Source organism: Nipponia nippon, unplaced genomic scaffold, assembly GCF_047370975.1.
Source record: "Nipponia nippon isolate SJK-2023a ecotype South Korea unplaced genomic scaffold, ASM4737097v1 scaffold_12, whole genome shotgun sequence".
NCBI classification, from domain to species: Eukaryota; Metazoa; Chordata; class Aves; order Pelecaniformes; family Threskiornithidae; genus Nipponia; species Nipponia nippon.
In genome coordinates this window covers 13462040-13479669 of record NW_028262313.1, presented here as the reverse complement: position 1 = coordinate 13479669, position 17630 = coordinate 13462040, and the positions used below count along the sequence as shown (strand labels likewise).

The 17630-nt window shown below is 45.7% G+C and overlaps 1 protein-coding gene across 6 annotated transcripts in view; it reads left to right on the top strand.

The window, feature by feature from the left end:
- MED12 (mediator complex subunit 12) overlaps nucleotides 1–17630 on the top strand; it is a 37704-nt gene that overhangs the window by 7049 nt on the left and 13025 nt on the right. For 5 of the 6 annotated variants that reach the window (XM_087748889.1, XM_087748887.1, XM_087748888.1 and 2 more), the window contains exons 8-26: nucleotides 1566–1712; nucleotides 1998–2097; nucleotides 2554–2690; nucleotides 3526–3657; nucleotides 4060–4186; nucleotides 4843–5072; nucleotides 5504–5584; nucleotides 6484–6657; nucleotides 6923–7067; nucleotides 8011–8129; nucleotides 8298–8441; nucleotides 9236–9399; nucleotides 9658–9789; nucleotides 12082–12309; nucleotides 12509–12653; nucleotides 12945–13065; nucleotides 13740–13841; nucleotides 14566–14679; nucleotides 14962–15125. In XM_087748889.1, the coding sequence (XP_087605015.1) occupies nucleotides 1566–1712; nucleotides 1998–2097; nucleotides 2554–2690; nucleotides 3526–3657; nucleotides 4060–4186; nucleotides 4843–5072; nucleotides 5504–5584; nucleotides 6484–6657; nucleotides 6923–7067; nucleotides 8011–8129; nucleotides 8298–8441; nucleotides 9236–9399; nucleotides 9658–9789; nucleotides 12082–12309; nucleotides 12509–12653; nucleotides 12945–13065; nucleotides 13740–13841; nucleotides 14566–14679; nucleotides 14962–15125 (2706 nt within the window). The remainder of the gene's footprint in view (nucleotides 1–1565; nucleotides 1713–1997; nucleotides 2098–2553; nucleotides 2691–3525; nucleotides 3658–4059; nucleotides 4187–4842; nucleotides 5073–5503; nucleotides 5585–6483; nucleotides 6658–6922; nucleotides 7068–8010; nucleotides 8130–8297; nucleotides 8442–9235; nucleotides 9400–9657; nucleotides 9790–12081; nucleotides 12310–12508; nucleotides 12654–12944; nucleotides 13066–13739; nucleotides 13842–14565; nucleotides 14680–14961; nucleotides 15126–17630) is intronic. The other variant, XM_087748891.1, reaches the window with a different exon arrangement.

The following is a 17630-nucleotide window of genomic DNA, read 5'->3' as shown; positions in this document are numbered from 1 at the left end:
AAAAAGGGAAGGTTGCTGAAGCCTTGCTGATAGATGTTTGAAGGGCAAATGCTGTTGTGTCACTGTGGGACTCAGTTCCTATTGTGCTTGTGAGTTCTGTTCAACATGTGTGTTCATGGATGTGTTTTTCTCCTTCAAGAGGAGAGTGACTAGGTCAGGTGGGTCCCTGCAGGAGTGGAGGTTGCCCCTTTCAGGGGAGGAAAAGAGCACGTTAAAGCAGAGGAGATTCCAGAGAGTGCAGGATGGAGCAGGAGGGGGAGAGGAAGAGAGCACAGAGCTTGGGAACCTGCAGCTCAACAGGGAAACTTGAGATCAAGGAGCCCTGACAGGATCAAGAAGTAGCCAGCCAGCTCTCAAACAGGGTAGAAAAAAGATTCCTAGAGTACAGCTGGCTAGAAGTAAGGATCTGTCTGCAAGGACTAGAAAGCAATGCGAGGGTTATAAGTAACCGCTTTGTATTCTTATTAAGTCTTTCTTGGTCGCTTTCAGGTAAAAAAGTTTAGAATTTTTTTCTCCTAGTTTCTGTGTGATAAACCATGTATTTTTAAATATAAAAATCATTTGACGAGCTTACTTTAGGGAAAATATATGAGCATATACACCTCAAAGATTTGGCTGATTTGGGGTTTGAACGCAACCTGCTTAAAAAGTTCAAATTGGTTAATGATGGTCTGATCTCTTTTAGTATGTCTCAGAAGAGTTCTGATAAAAGATCTACAGATCTTCTGATGTGCAGATAGGAGATAAGGCTAAGGAAGAACGAGATATAGTGGTTGGAAGTTGGAACTCGGTAAAGTCAGGCTGGGAACAGATGCATTTCTAACAGTGTACATAATTAACCTTTGCTCAAATGTTCTCGAGATATGGCAGATTCTTTGGTTTGAGTGTTTAAAACAGCCTTGGTTGTCTATCTTAATGTCTGGCTCCTTGTGAGCCAGAAGCTGTAGGGGTGTATCCTAGGAATCGTTCAGTGAAGTTTTGTCTGTGTTTGTGTGGGTGTCTGTACAAGATCATAAAAGAATGAAAATGCATATATAATAGTATTGTTACTATAATCATTACTATAATCATACTTGTAATTATTTAATAATATAGTATAACGAATTTGTGTCTTTTGACTCATATTTCTTCTAACACTTTACTCTTGATGAGGGCTCTAAGTCACAAATGTAAGTGCTGCTCCTGGTCCACGAGGGTTGGATTGTGCATTAACGGTGTGGGTTGTAGAAAATAGGTTCTGTTTAGAAGCAGCAGGGAGCTCTGCAACAACATGTTGCTGCTTTTGGATAACGTGGAACTCTGGTCTTGGCTTCCTAAGCATACCTAGGGCAAGAAACTCAGTACAGCAAAAATGCTAGTTTACTCCTTTCTATTCTAGTATGGTCTTCAGCCCAAAGACTCTTTCAGAGCTTGGAACAAAAAAATCCCAAATAGTAAATATGTATACAGGATGATGAATGCCTCGGCAGTGGGATAAAGGAGTGGTTATTTCTGTAGAAAGTAATCTAACTTAATTGTTTTGACCTTGATTTGCTCAATGATGCTGACTTTTCTGTCTGTTGCAGAGTATAATTTTGTGTTGCCCAAGTGCCCTTGTGTGGCATTACTCATTGACTGATAGCAGGATAAAGACTGGCTCTCCGTTGGACCACCTGCCTATAGCCCCATCCAACTTGCCCATGCCAGGAGGGAATTCAGCCTTTACACAGCAGGTGACCAGCCTTGAAATAAGGGAGCTCTTGTGATTCAGGATAATATCTGAGCTCTTTCAGGATTTTCTTTTCATGTTGTGTGATAAGCAGAGCTGGAAGTGCTGCCTCACTCCCAAGGAATTAACTGCTCCCATTCTGCCATAAGCTAGACAGTGATGTCCTTGGAAGACAGGCAGTATTTAACCTTGAGTAGAATTACTGTCATGTTCTTTGTTTTCTGGTAACTTTGTACACAGGGCTTCCAAGGCATCCTTTTATGTGTTTACACAAGTCCATTGCTTTTAGGTTCGGGCAAAGCTGCGTGAAATTGAGCAGCAGATAAAGGAACGTGGCCAGGCTGTGGAGGTTCGCTGGTCATTTGACAAGTGCCAGGAAACCACAGCAGGTAACTTGCTGTAGGTTAAAGTTTCTCTCCCCCTGTTCCTTGTGTTACCCTGAGAATCTTCCTGTCTGGCTATTTTCTTTGGTTTTTTTTTCCCTATTTGCTGCTGTTCGTGTTTACTGTCAGCAGTGAAAAAAACCCCAAGTGGCTCTTTTTCTTTCCAGTGCAAAATCTTGCATGGGTCTGTTTCCCCAGGTATAGGGGGAATTTCTGTTACAGGAAGCTGGAAATGTATACCAGAGAACTATACTCTTGTATACATGCCGTGTTCTGATGCTTTCCCCTAACGTCTGCTCTTGGCTGCTGTGAGAGTCAGGATACTAAGCTAGGTAGACCCTTGCCTGACTGGTACAGCTTTCCTTAGGCAGTCTCCTGAGCAATGAGCTCACAGAAACTTTTGTTCCAGAGTCTGTTGTACCAGTTGCCAAATATGCATTTCTCTTCTCTGTTCTCTTCTAGGTTTCACTATTGGCCGTGTCTTGCACACTTTAGAAGTTCTGGACAGTCACAGCTTTGAAAGATCTGACTTCAGCAACTCTTTGGATTCCTTGTATAACAGGATATTTGGGCTGGGTCCAACCAAAGACAGTCATGAGGTGCCTTGGGACTTTGCTGCTGGGCCCTGGTCTTGGACGTGGCTATGTTCTTGTTTATATTCCACGGTTACTGTCCTGTGTCTGCAGAGAGCTGACTAGGTAGTGGCCTTTGGCCAAGAGATGCGATCTCCATTGAAAAGGATTTCATGCAGCCTTAAGTTAGGGAGGTACTAAAGTGAGAATGGGGGGTCTGTGCTCTAGAAAGTCTGCGCTAATGAATACGTGTAAGCTTGAGAGAATCCACACAGCTAACTGAGGAGAGTCTCCTGATGAAAGACATCAGTCTGGATAGCAGGTCGATGATAAAGACGTGTTATATGTCTGAGAGAAGTAAATGCTAGCCTTGTCAAATTCTGGGCTGGCAGCTGCTTCCTGGGAGTCTGGGAGCTCACAGTTCAAGTTCCTCTTAGCCTGGGAGGGGACATTTATGACATGTAGGACCATAGCGCAACAAATACTGCACTGGTTCCTGGAAGTGAGCTGAAGGACTGGTAGTTTGCATACTTTGTGTAATGCTGTCGAGAAGCTGTGTTTCACCCTGTGCGAAGATTAGCGCTCCATAGATGTGCTGCTGGAAGAGGGATGATTTTCTGAAGCAAAGCCATCCTGGAGATTTGTCAAGGGCTGAGGATCACCTCATGTTGCAAAGTGGAGTCAAAAGCAGTAGGGCTCTAGCTTGACATCTGTCTTCCATGTTAGGAAGAGGGGAATGTAACAGTCTTCAGGCTGTCCTCTACTAGAAGTAGACTCACTGTTATATCAAACCTGAGGCCTTAGGACTGCTCACCTCTTCTGTTTGGCTCAGGTTCTCACTGTGGTGCTTATATCTTAACAGATCTCCCCAGACGATGACGCAGTGGTGGCCTTGCTGTGCGAGTGGGCTGTCAGCTATAAGCGCTCTGGACGCCACAGGGCTATGGTTGTGGCCAAACTCCTGGAGAAGCGTCAAGCAGAGATAGAGGCTGAGGTAAGTCCTTATTCCTGGAAGGCTAGCAGCGTAAAGGAGAGCAGAGGTACCTAACTACAATTATCTAACTATTGCACCGAAAGGCAAAGGCCGGTGAGCACAATGCCTCTTAACACTGGTGCTGTTAATCATGGCATTTGCTCCATCTAACCTAAAGTAGGTCATAAATGAGCCTGTGGGATGGTGTGTATCCCATTTCTTGGATACGTTTGAAGACAGGTGATTGCAGTGTGGAAGTACTGGCATACTTGGAGACTATGAAGTAGCTTACAGAAACCTGTGTGGTGGTTTTCCTCTAAGTGCAAGATAGGAAAATTCTCTTGAAGACTTCTGTTTTGAGGGTTTATGGATAGTGAGTTTCTCCTCTGTGACAGCAGTCTGTACTTTTTTCTGTTTCTACAGAGATGTGGGGACTCTGAAGTCGTGGATGAGAAGGGCTCCATCTCCTCAGGCTCGCTCTCAGCAGCCAGTGCTCCTGTCTTTCAGGATGTCCTTATGCAGTTCCTTGACACTCAAGCTCCTATGCTAAGTATGTACTAAGAACTTGTGGTCTCCCAGTTTCTAGCTTTCCCTCTCCTGCAAACTTTGAATTTGTGTGCTAGTCTCTTGTGTGTAGGTCTTGGATGTACCTAAATTGTCTGTCTGGCTTCCTTGCGATCCAGAGCATACCTTGCAGAGGGAGGGAAAGCAGCCTGGAGGGCCAGATGACAGAAAGATAATGCAGAAGCACTTCTGTTGACAGAGCGTTGGCCAAGAATAAATGAGTATAGCCTAATCAGGAATTAATTCAGGCTGAGAACAAGAGAGAGGTTTCTAACTAGTAAGTGACAAACCTCTGGAATAGTCTCTCAGAGGAAGTACTGCAAACAGATTAAGGGCGACGGGATACAACTCTGAATGATGCAGGCAACTGTTTGTACACCCAGGAATGGCACTTCCAGGCTAAAGTCCTGTGCTTCTGGTCTGTGAGACTAACTGGAGAGGTTTTGACTTGCTTAATTACCATCTGTTGAAACTGGGCTTTCTGCTCTTAGTGCCTGCTGTAATCCCAGAACTGCATATCAGTCATTTACTGTGTTGAGATCTCTGGAAACACTTTCTGTAGCATTAGGTTAGGTGGCTGGCATTGCTCAGAGTGTTGCAGAGGAACTCTGATAGCCCTGATGGTCTGTGCTGTCCTTGCAGCTGATCCTGGGAAGGAGAATGAGAAGGTGGAGTTCTTTAACCTGGTGCTGCTATTCTGTGAGCTAATCCGACATGATGTCTTCTCTCACAACATCTACATGTGTACACTGATCTCCCGCGGTGATCTCGCCATGGATTCTCATGGGCCTCGCCCGCCCTCACCCTTTGACGACGCTGCTGAGGAGCACGACAGGAAGGAGACGGAAGGAAACAGTGGCATCAAGCTAGAGGTGAGAGCACAAGCATGATGGTGCTCCTGTACATGTCCCCATGTTGTGCTTGCCCATTTTTACCAGCTTTGCAGCCTCCTTGCTGTCACCTGCTGGAGGATATACCAGTGACTTATGCTTCTCCTTCCCCCAGCCTATTTCCTTAGCATTTCAGTTTTGAAAGTAGAAGACTGTTCTAAGTGGCTGGAAAGGGTCTGCAGAATGTAAGGGGGTAGATAGGAAAACCTTGCACTGCTTGGAGCAGAGCAGCATATCGTGAGATGCTGTGTGAGGCCTGTGCATGATGTTTGCAGTGTATTAGGCTCCAACTTGCCAGGCACCATGGGTGTGTTGGCATATTGCTGTGATGGGCATCAAGTGCTGTAGTAAACAAGTACTCTCTTGTTCCCTGCTGCATCACTGAGATGTAAAGCTGCTCTCTCTGTTCCCAGGACACAGGTCTTTCTGAGCCCATGGACATCGACCACAACTCCAGCATGCTCTTTGATGACATGGAGAAGACAGACTTTTCGGTATGTTCCCGCATTTTCTACCTGCTACGCCGTAAGTAGGTCAGTATGTTGTCATATGTTGTGGGACCAGGGACAGCACATGCCTCGCTTTTGCGTGAGTACTCCCTCTCTGCTGTAGAGCCAGTACGCTGGAGGTGGCTGGGTTGTAAGGCAGCTGACACTGTAAAAAGGTCCATATAACCTGTTTATGCAGGTCAGGGTCCATCAGAGTAGAGTGAGTCCCAGTCATTCCTGGGATCTCTTACGCTCTGGCCACTGCCAGCCCAGTGTTTGGGCAGGGTAGGAAGTGGGCTGCTTGGAAGTGGATGGGAAATGGATGACCATGATAGCACCAGGAGACTGGGAGTGGCCAGTTACTGTTGGCAGGGGTTTTCTTGGTCACCTGGGAGAAGACACGTCTGCTGTCATCGTACTGTGTGGCCTTCAGTACTTCTTCAGTTTTACAGTTCTTTATAATATTTGTGGGCATAGTTTGTGGTTGCTTTGAAGCACTTAGTAATAAAAATGACTTGTGGTGGTTGAAAAATCCCCGAGTACCTACATTTCTCCAGCCATTTCTGGCCTTTCAAGGTACATGTTAGGTAGGTGTGATGTGCAGAGCTACGTGGCTCTCCCAGGATCCTTGCTTGTTCTGTGGAGGTGGTGGTTCCCAAAATCCTAAGTCGATGTTATTTATTTCCTGTTGTTTTTAACTCAATATACAAAAGGGACCAGAAGCAGAAATGGGAATAGTGTCTTAGCACATTGCGTTGGTCATTGCCCTAAGAACTGGATGTTTCTCCAACCCTCCCTTTTCCTGCTCCTTTTTAGGCCTGAGCAGATGTACCTTCCTTCAGCAATATTCACTGTTGCATGACCATGTTGCGTAGCTACCTTTTCTTGTTCTTATGTCTCCCTAGATGTTTTCTCCTCCAATGCATTGTGAATCTAAAGCCAGCCCTTCCCCTGAGAAACCAGATCCTGAAAAGGAAGCAAAGCCTCTGCTGAAGGATAAGTCTGTGGAAGGAATGCTAGCCTCCCTGTATGACCAGCCTCGGCACATCCAGTATGCAACACACTTTCCTATTCCTCAGGTATGAGACCTGCTCATAACCGCTCCCCTGTTGCTGCCTTGTGCTCTGGTCATGAGGCTGCTGTGTTTCCTTGCGGTGCTGCTGTGGGTGGGTAAGGAGCAGTCATGCTTTCCTGCACTGCTGCAGGAGGTGATGTCTCCTCGCTTACTCCCAGAACAACTTCTGAGATAAAGCTTTCCTTTTTCTTTAAGAGACCAGATGTAAAACAAGATTAAAGCATTCAGCCTCATAGTTGCTAATGTAGTTGTCTCTTTTGGTTCCCTAGGAGGAGTCATGCAGTCACGAGTGTAACCAACGGTTGGTAGTTCTTTTTGGGGTTGGAAAACAACGGGATGATGCTCGGCATACGATCAAGAAAATAACCAAAGACATTCTAAAAGTCTTAAACAGAAAGAGCACTGCAGAGACAGGTTAGTAGAGCTTGAGCCACTCCTTTCTGAAGTAGGAGCGTCTTTCTAGTTGCCTGGCTCCTTTTTCTGGAGTCTCACAGTGAAAGGATTTTATATAATCTACAGTGCCTGGTAAGCTGTATCATCACTGAGATTCTAGAATGGTGCTCTGTTCCCAGACATACTAACCAGCAAGTAAGACAATTGGTTTCTTGCTGACAATATCTGTTTAATTGAACTCTTCTTCAGAAGAGGATTAAGAAGAGGATTAAGTCATATCAAATTCAGAGTCAGACCCTGGACAAAACTTTGTCTTTTCAAATTTTATTTTCTTTAGTTCTTGCATTTAGATCCTTGCACAAGAAGCAAAGAGGACTTTGCCTATGCATATTCAGCGAAGACCTTGATTAAATATAGCATGTCATTATGCTTGGGGCAAATGCTAAATGCATAGGATGGGAAATTTGGATAGCTGTGTCAAAATCAATAGAAAGCCTCTGACCTCCATCAGCTGAGAATCTGGCTACAATTTTTTTTCTCTTAGTCTGATTCCTGAAAGGCAACTTGAAATGTGGTAGAAAGATGATTCTTTAAAAGATGGGGTGCTCTGACAAAGAAGTTTTGAGGCTGAACATCTCCAATCCAGAACGTCTGTTCTCATCAGGGAATCAGTGTACCTCTAAATCAAGAGAGAAAGTATTTTCCCCCTCCAAGGAGTACCTTCACTTGGGATAAACTAGATGTTAACCCTACTGTTATTCTCAGGTTAGGAATTCCTTCCTCAGCAGTTTGTTTTGAATTCAAGATGGTCCTTATCAGCTTAAGGTCTGGGACTCAGGCTTTTTGGCTATGCTGCGTGGCAGGGGCTGGTCTTGCTGAGGCAGGTGCTGGTGGCTGATGTCTAGTTCTCCTCTGATGAGGAAGGTAGCCTAATACTGTTTTCTGATCCTCCCAACTTTCGTAGGTGGAGAGGAAGGCCAGAAGAGGAAAAAGAGCAAGCCAGAAGCATTCCCAACAGCTGAAGATATCTTTGCAAAGTTTCAGCACCTTTCTCACTTTGATCAGCACCAAGTCACATCTCAGGTATGAATCTTGCAAGACTGTTGTCCTTCTTGAGCCCTGACTGTGTTACAAAGGAAGTGAAACAAAGGAAGTGTTACTGAGAGCAGCTTCCTGGAGGGAAAGGGAGATAGGCCTGCTGAGGGACTTCTGCAAGGGGAGATAATACTGTATGTCTTCTTGCACTTGCAGGTATCTCGCAATGTCTTGGAACAGATCACCAGCTTTGCCTTGGGAATGTCATACCACCTGCCTCTGGTACAGCACGTGCAGTTCATATTTGATTTGATGGAGTATTCACTCAATATCAGTGGTCTTATCGACTTTGCCATCCAGGTAAGCGCAGTGTGCTCAAACACTTTCTGGGGAGGGGTTCATCAGCCTGAAAGGCAGCAGATCTGTGCTGTGATAGTTGGGCTGCTCCTGGGATCATTGGTGACCCTCTTACCTGTGTCATGGAGGTGGTCAGATCAGGTGGTCATTGTGGTGCTTCTGGGCTGCAGCTGTTACGAATAGGTTGTTTGTGGCAGGTAGTCTTACGCGTTCTGTTCTCAGGATTATTCTTCCAGAGGTTTCAGGGTTGTCTCCAAAGGACTTGCATTGTGTCTCTGTCCCTGGCTGCAGCAAGGCCTTGTTCTGAGTGAGAAGGGGATCGTCTGTCTCTGGCAGCTCTCCCACCTCACTCCCCTGGAAGGATCCTTGGCAGATGGCAGTGCAGGCTGCCTTCTGGATCCTGCTGAAATCCTGTTGCTGTTTCTGCAGCCTGTGCCAGGTGTCTCTTGAAGCCTTGCTATGGCTGCTGATGGAATTGAGGCTGTTAGCCTTAAAAAGGGAGCCAAGTGAGATTTATGCAGGACAGAATTACCAAACAAGCTGCCTGCTACTATCTGTGGCCATATCCCAATCACCCGCTGATACCCGAGCACTGACAGCCCCTCGTACTGCCTGGGTGAGACGTTGTGCCCAAGTATGGGGTGCCAACTGTTCCAGGGGTACATCTCTAGGCAGAAAGTGCCTGTCAGTCCCTTTCCTGGCAGGTCCTATAGGCTGTGGGTGTGGTGTGCCTGCTCCATTTCTGACCATACCTTACCCCTGTGGCTGTTGAAGGGTTTTTCTGTCATTGGGTGCAGTTGCTGAATGAACTGAGCGTGGTGGAGGCAGAACTGCTGTTGAAATCCTCCGACCTTGTTGGCAGCTACACCACCAGCTTGTGCCTGTGCATCGTGGCTGTGCTGCGGCACTACCACTCCTGCCTTATATTGAATCAGGACCAGATGGCTCAGGTCTTCGAAGGGTAAGGGAATCTTCCCCTCACCGTGTGGAAGAAAGCAACATATCTTCTGGGGACTTGTGAGGGGCAGGGATATATCTGTGTCCTTCCTAAAAGGCAGCAACTTTGTGCCTGAGGGTTCAGCTCACAGAATTTATGGAGAACAGGATGAGCACCCAGTGAGCACTGTTGCTGTGAGCTCAGGAAGATAACTATGTAATGAGGTTATTCCTTCAGATTTTCTTTTTGTGTTGCTGCAGCATTTTTTTTGTCTCTGTACAGTCTGTGTGGGGTGGTGAAACATGGCATGAACCGCTCAGATGGCTCCTCAGCAGAGCGCTGTATCCTGGCCTATCTCTACGACCTGTATACCTCCTGCAGTCACCTCAAAAGTAAATTTGGGGAGCTCTTTAGGTGAGTCTGAGGCAGGTGGGATGCAGTGGGTGCTGACCAATATAGCACCTCGGCTTAAGCTTTGCTTGTGATCTTGTTTGATGGGATTGTCCCTGAGATCCTCTCAATGGGGAACTGAAGTCTTGGGAGTAGTGCCTGTTTTACAGGTAGTTAATGACCCAGTGGATAATCATGACTCTTAGATCATCAGGTTTTTTTGGTAAATTGCCTTTAGTAGTCCTCTGCACCTCCACAGGTCTGTTCTTACCCTGCTCCTAGAGGACAGAAGTAGAGAGGTCTGTTCCTACCAAACTCTGATGACTGAGCAGTTCATCCTAAAGGTTGTTCTCTGCTTGTGCTCAGCTCCCTAATAATCCTTGGATTTCTTCTGAACCTGCTCTGCTTGGTTCTGGGTTTATTCCTGTGCTGCTTTGCACTCCTTATCCTTGTTCTGCTCCTGTTGGCTCTTCAGGTTCTGCTCTGCTGATGTTGCCACCAGGCTCTGTCCCATGGGTTTACTTTACTCAGTGGCCTTCTGCCCTTTGCAGTGCTTCTCTTGAACTGTCCCTCCACCAGCTCCCTGGGGAGCTCCTCCCTTAGCAGCCCAGAAATGGAGTCCACAGATCTCCCTGGCTTTTTGCTTACATGATCCTGTGAAGGGGTAATTCTCCTGACAGCCCTGTTTCCCAGTACAGTGCTCCACTTTGTCTCCTCTCGCAGCCCCTGCTCCCTGTTAGTGTTTCCAGTGCAGGCGTGCCATAGGGATGTCTAACCCTCGGTGTTACCCCCGCATTGAGGGGCTGTGAGAGTGGCTTGTGCCTTGGTGTCAGCTGGCTAAACTCCTGGCTCCTGAGAGCCTTTGAAGTCTCTCTCTGGACTGAATTGAGAGCAAGAGGGAGTGCTGTGGTTACAGGTGCATTGGCGTTCTTTGAAGGAGTCGTCACACATAAGGAAATGAGAAACCTGATATTAGTCTAACTGAATTCCCAAAAGCTGTTCAGCAAGGCTTTAAATGGCCAAGATAAAAGGGAATATCCTCTAGCAGGCAAACAATAGGATAGAGATGGAGACAAGGAGTGGGCATTTGTAGTTTGAGGGTGATCCCTCCCTGAGGAGTCCCAAAGGACTCTGCTAGTGCTTCTGCTGTTTTGCACATTGGAAGTTGTATGAGTGGTGATATCAAAACTTTTCATGTAACTGTTATTCAGCATATAACAATAGAAGTTGGCTGCAGATTGTTGTAGTAGGATGCAGTGATGGTGACCAGGTGATAAACCGGCAGATGAAGTTTAGTGTTGTGAAACATAAAATAATGCGCATAGGATTGTCCTTGTTCCTTCTCAAACTCTGTGTAGTGATGGATATGTACTACCCATTGGATAAAGGATCTTGTAACAGATACATAATTGAAAATGTCATTATAGTGTTCAGTAACAGTCAAAAAGCATATTAAATATTAGGTACTGTTTGGAAAGGAATGGAGAACAGACCAGAGAGCGTCATTAGGCCACCATTTAAGTCATGGTACAATGGTGCCTTGTGGTTTGGGGCAACAGACTCCAGAAAGCACATAGTGGAGTTAGGCCCGAAGGAGGGTGAGTGGATAGATGACCAGGGGTTTGGAATGACTTACTGTCGAGGAACTGAGTCTCCTCCCCACAGAAGAGGAGGACTGAGGGGGAATGATAGAAGTTTGTAAAGTTCTGATTGATACGGAAAATAAACTGAGTGTTCAATATATCTTAGAATGCAAGCACAAAAGGGAATGAATAGAAAGTCACAAATGGTACGTTCAGAACAAAAGAATAAACTTCATGGTTCTCATAGTTAATATGGAACTTATTCCATGTTGTAAATGTCAAAAATCTACTTGATTCAAAAAGTAGGTGGACAAATTTGCAGGAGGGAAATCTGTTGAGGAGAGCATTATCTTTAACTCTGAAAATCTGTGAGCCCTAGGTTGCAGCAGGGTGGGGAAGGATGCTGGAGCAGTATTGCCATGTGCCTACCTTGCTCTTAAACTCTTCTCTGGGCACCAGCTATTCTGACACCAAGGGCTGAGCTAGGTGTTTCCCTGATCTGACCTGGAATAGCCATTCCCACGCTATGTACACTGAGCCCACAGATACCTTCCACGTGCTTCCACAACAAAGAACCAGTCTCGCTCTTTTGGGAGAGTCTTTGTTGGTACACAGTAATCTTGAGTTCTTGCCCAAGGAGGGCTTATCTTGCACAGGATTGCTTTGCTTATCAGAGTTCAGTGGAAGCTTAGGTTTTTTTGTGTTCCTAATCTCTCTTTCCTGTCCTGTTTAGTGACTTCTGCTCCAAGGTGAAGAACACAATCTACTGCAATGTTGAGCCATCTGACTCCAACATGCTATGGGAACCAGAGTTCATGATTGACACTATTGAAAATCCATCTGCACATAACTTTACATACACCAACCTGGGCAAGAGCCTCAACGAAAACCCAGCCAACCGCTACAGTTTCGTCTGTAATGCACTTATGCATGTGTGTGTGGGACACCACGATCCAGACAGGTGAGAGGCAGAACTTTCATGGTTCTACTGAGACAGTAAAATCTTTAGGTGAGGATAAGAAAGCCAGTAGCCATTCCTTGGCTGTCTTGGGGTGTGAGGAAGAAGGAGCCAAGGCTGGGTCCCATAGAGAATCACTGACCTGATGGCATGCATGAGTAGCAAAGTTGACCCTCTGCTTTTTTCATTATTTATTTAACAGGGTGAACGACATTGCTATCCTGTGTGCTGAGCTAACTGGCTACTGCAAGTCTCTAAGCGCCGAGTGGCTGGGTGTGCTCAAAGCTTTGTGCTGTTCCTCCAATAATGGGACCTGTGGCTTCAATGATCTCCTCTGCAATGTTGATGCAAGTGCAAACATTCAAAAGGGGAAAAGGAATTGAAGCAGGAGTGGAGGGATCCCTTGGGAGAAGGCAGAAATGAACAAGGGATGGAGGCTTTGTCTTCTGAGGACAGGGGAAAGGCTTTGAATACCAGGGCTACCTTTTGGTGTGTGTTTGCAGCCTGGGCTGATCATGGACATTGACCTGGGGTTATGGGCCCTTCTACCCCCCAGCTCCTAGGCAAGCTGAGGAATTGCTGACAGAGGGAATGAGGCAGAGGCTGTTGTGATCACTGGCTGATCTCCTCTCTTCCAGGTCAGTGACTTATCTTTCCATGATTCCTTGGCCACCTTTGTTGCCATTCTCATTGCCCGGCAGTGCTTGCTGCTGGAGGACCTGATTCGCTGTGCTGCTATCCCCTCACTCCTCAATGCTGGTAAGTGCATCACTGCAGAAAGCTGGTCTTAATTCTAGCCCAAAAGCCTGTGCTTAATGGATACTTTGTGAACCCCATAGTTGTGAAACATGCCTCCAATACTGCTTTTATAGTATGGTACTTAAGAATTGAACATTTTGCTTTAGAGAGTTTCTGGCCTTTTGGTTTCTATCAAAAACTGGTTGTGCTAAAGTTTTTCAGTGTCTTGCTCTCTGGAATTTGTGTGCAAGCTGAAATAAGCACGAAGAGATGTTATCAGCCACACTGACCAGTGTACTCAGCTCTGAACTCCAGCAGCACGCGTCCTACTGCTGATATGGTTCAGCTTAGCGTTTTGGCTAGAGCAGCCAGCTGACCAATTGGGCCTACAGCGTCTGGGTCACTCTGCCACCAGCCTTCCTAGCTTTGCTCTGGAGATTGCAGCATTCAGGCTCTGACAGGGTGAAGCTGGGAAGATGGAGCAAGCAGAATGCAGTGCATGTCATTGAGGATAATACTGATGGATTTGCTCACTTGCATGTTCATTGCTGCACATGCTCCATATTTGTAGATAGAATAAGGCTGCTGCAGCTTCTCAGCTGGCTGCCAGGGCAGTGCACTGTGAATAGCTTTTGGATTGGGAGTCAGCTGTCCCAGTGCTTAAGAAATCTCAGTTGACTCTTTTCTTTACATAGCCTGCAGTGAGCAGGACTCAGAACCAGGAGCACGTCTGACCTGCCGGATTTTACTCCATCTGTTTAAGACTCCGCAGCTGAACCCATGCCAGCAAGATGGCAGTAAGTGAAAGAAAGTAGAGCCTTTCTTTATTGTGAAAGTACTGAGGCTCTTGCACCCCAAGAAAAGAGATACTGAACCCTATGATTAGAGATCATGACCTGCTTGCTTTGAATAAGGCAGGCAAAGCCTGATACACTGCTTTCTGCAGAGGACAAAGAACAATATCCTTCCATTTATGTCACTCCATGGTAGTCAGGCATGTTGGGGAGGAGGTCCTTGGAGGCAGAATACCAGCCAGTAGGGGTGGCCTTGCTGTCACTAAGCCATTAGAGTAATGATCACTTCTTTTTTTTTTTTTTATGTCTAGAGCTTTGTATAGCCTCTTAACTTGGTGCCAGAAGCTGTTATTTTACAGCACTCCCTTTTTGTCTATGATGGAAACAGTCCAGGAAGCTCTGTTCTTGGCTTCTCATCAGTATCCTGGTAGCTCAGATCTCTAAACCCAGCCTGTATTCTAGGTTAGGGTACTGTTGGAGCTTGGAGTTCATGACACAGGCACTGCTCCCCATTTGGATTTCATGGTTCAGTTGTCACAGCGTGATTGGCACTATGCTTCGTGAAACTTAATTAAATTGACCCCATGTTACAGTTGGGAAAACGACTAGCCTCAGGATTCTCTGAGCTGGATTCTACGGTACTGGCTGGCACATAATTCAGGCAGCTCTGGAGCCCGTGCCTTTCTCTCTCACTGGGTATTGCCCTTCCCCATTGTCCTCTTTGCAGACAAACCCACGGTGGGAATCCGCTCTTCCTGTGACCGTCACTTACTGGCAGCTTCCCAGAATCGTATTGTGGATGGAGCAGTCTTTGCAGTGCTGAAGGCTGTCTTTGTTCTGGGTGTGTACCTGTGTTAGCCTGAACCTGTAAAAATGGTTTTTAGGGGGTGGGAGAAGGGCACTGTATTGCATGCGTTGGCTGTACAGAAGGCCAGAGGAGATCTGTTTGGGTGGATATACAGCTTGTTCTGAAGCCCTTTGGTTGAGCTGTAAATGTGCTTCGTATCTCTTAGCTGCAGAGAGATCACTGATTGCAGAGAGTTTACAAAAGCTTAAGATGTTTTGTGGGTCAGGCTTTGGGTTTAGCATTGATGATTAAGTGACACTTGTGCTTTCCTTGTAGGAGATGCAGAACTGAAAGGCTCTGGCTTTTCCCACCCTGGTGGTGTCGATGATCTCATGGATGATGAGCTGGGCACCAGGAAGGCTGGTGGTCGGGTAGTAACTGTAGAAACAGCTAGCTTGGATATTTATGCCAAGTATGTACTAAGGAGTATATGTCAACAGGTGAGTCTGTCCCATCTCTAGGTTTGTCCTTCTGCAGACAGATATATCCCATATGACTTTCTGCAGATTGGGTTTGGCACATCAGTGAAGAACCTGCAATGGTTCTGCCACGTGATGGCGCCAAGGATTGCTCACCGTTAGGAAAAAAATAGAGGCAAACAGTTGTCAAGAATTAGGTGTTGCACTGTGCAGGGACTGCATATCCCCTTTGCTTTGGCAACATGACAGGGCTCATGTCCAAGGAGGGGAGTGCTGGGAGTGGTTTGCCGAGATGTGTGCTGGAGGCAAAGAAGATAAGCATGAGAAAGACAGCTTGTTGACCTGATAAATGGTGCCTTTCAGGATGCTGCTGAAGTGTTGCTTGCAGCTAGGCTGTTAAGGTATCCCTGGGCTTTGCAGTGCCCTGTTTAGTTAATTAAAGGAACAACAACAAAAATCTTTTGCTTAGCCTAATCTGCCAGCACCAGTATGTCTGTTCCTTTGTGGAAAACTGACATTTAAGCAACTGAAACCTGGCTAATAAGGTACTTAGTTGCAGAGTGGAGTGGCTGTTACCACTACTGTATGACAATGGGTGTTGAAGCATGTCCTTGGCTTTGGTTGCAAATTATTACATTAACAGCAAAGATGCAGAGTTACAGTTTGAAACCTGTATTCTGTATTACTAATGTGTAAACACAACACGTTAATGCTGTGTTGTCCTCATGCTTTGTGATGCTGTTGTTTATTAATTGGCTTGCTATATAGCAATGTTACCAGCCTACCAAAGAAGAACTGGAGCCACCTATTTACAAGCATAAATTCAACATACTTGGCGTTACTGAAACCTGACCTGAAACATTGACAGAAGTAGATATTCCCTTGCTGGTCCCCGTGTATGTAGGAAGGACTCACAGTAGGTAGAAAGTGTGTGTCTGGGTGTGTGTCTGTGTGTGTGTACGTACACACAGGAGGGAGTAGTAGTGTCAGGTATCACTACTCATACCAGTTGTTGGCAGTGCTGGTCATGTAGGAGTGAGCGTTCCAATAGACATCAGTGAGTACCACCAAATTGTGCCAGAGCTCCTGCAGGGTTCCTGCAGCTGTAAAGGGCTGGTAAAATGATGTGTTTAATATTAGCACCTCCAGTGTGAGCTGCAGAACTCACACTATCAATTCTGAAATGTCTGTAGAATGCCTTAAACTACAGGTTGTGATTACTCAAAATGTTGCATCTCTTATTCAGGTGTATATTTTATAATAGACTTCATCATGAGGGGGTGGGGAAAAGGAGCAGATTATAGAATTAAGTTAAAGGTTTCTTAGGTACAAATGATTATGATGTAGTTGCTGCTCTGCCCTTTAGCCTGTTTAAATTAGTAAATGTAATCGTGACTGGCCTTTTGAAAAGGTTAATTTCATAGAGCTATGATAAACCACAGTGGGAACCAAGAGGGAGGCTTGAGTCAAAGGTGCTAACTTGAATCTGGTGACTGGGGTGGTGGAGTTGTCCATAGTGCTTGGAAAACATGTTCATAGTGCTCTCCTGTGACGAGGCAGATGAGGGGCTCTGTTTCTGTAATATGAAGCCTGCGGAGGTGGCTGTTTTGTAAAGAAATGTTGCATGCAGAGAGAGAGAGGGAGGCTAGAAGTCCCTCAAGGTTGAAAATGGTAGTTGACTTCATACTTATTTGTGAGATTATACCAATAAAGTGGGTCAGAGACAAAGTCTGATTTCTTGTAGGAAGCTGAGCAAGAGACAAAAACGGTCTTCCCAAGGATATGCATGTTACATATGCAAGGAAGAGAAGTTTCAAGAGATTATGATGACACTGAAGGGGAGAAATGCAATAAGCATTGGTGAAATCACTGGATCGCCTGTATTGGAAACTTCATGTGGGATGAAGTTGAAGATCTAGGCTGTAGTTTCACAAGGATTTCAAACCGGAGATTTAGCCTTTCCGATCTTTGTGCTCTACTTAGTGCTTAGAGTGCTGTCTGCTGCTGAGAGGGACTGTTCCCAGCTTTCTAGGCTTAGCACCAGCACCTGTGCTTCATAAACTGGGTCCTCATCTCTTCTCCTCTGGTTGTCACTTCTCAGTGGAAGAATTCTCTGATCAGGCTTCCTCTGCAGCTGCAGAAGTGCTTCTATAGCAGTCCTCTGTAGATTTTAAATTCATGAATTTGCCTAATTGATTTTCAATATGAAAACATCCTGCAGTAACAAATGCTGCAGGTTAACTGTAAATTGTGTGAAGAAGTACCTACTTCATGTTTGCTCTGGAAACCGCTGCCTTTATTATTGTCATACATTTAGGGACCGCCAACTGAAATTGAGAGGCCGACAATAATAGTTTTCTCTCTAACGTCTCCTCATAATTTGTGACTTTATAAATGGCTTGCATCCAGTCAGTTGTTTCCCCTTCCAGGCTTTGAGAAATAAAGTCATTGTTTTTTACTAAGGATGGCAGTGTGTTTTCCATCACTATTTGAGAATTAAGGGGTGTGCTTTTCCCAAAGACATGT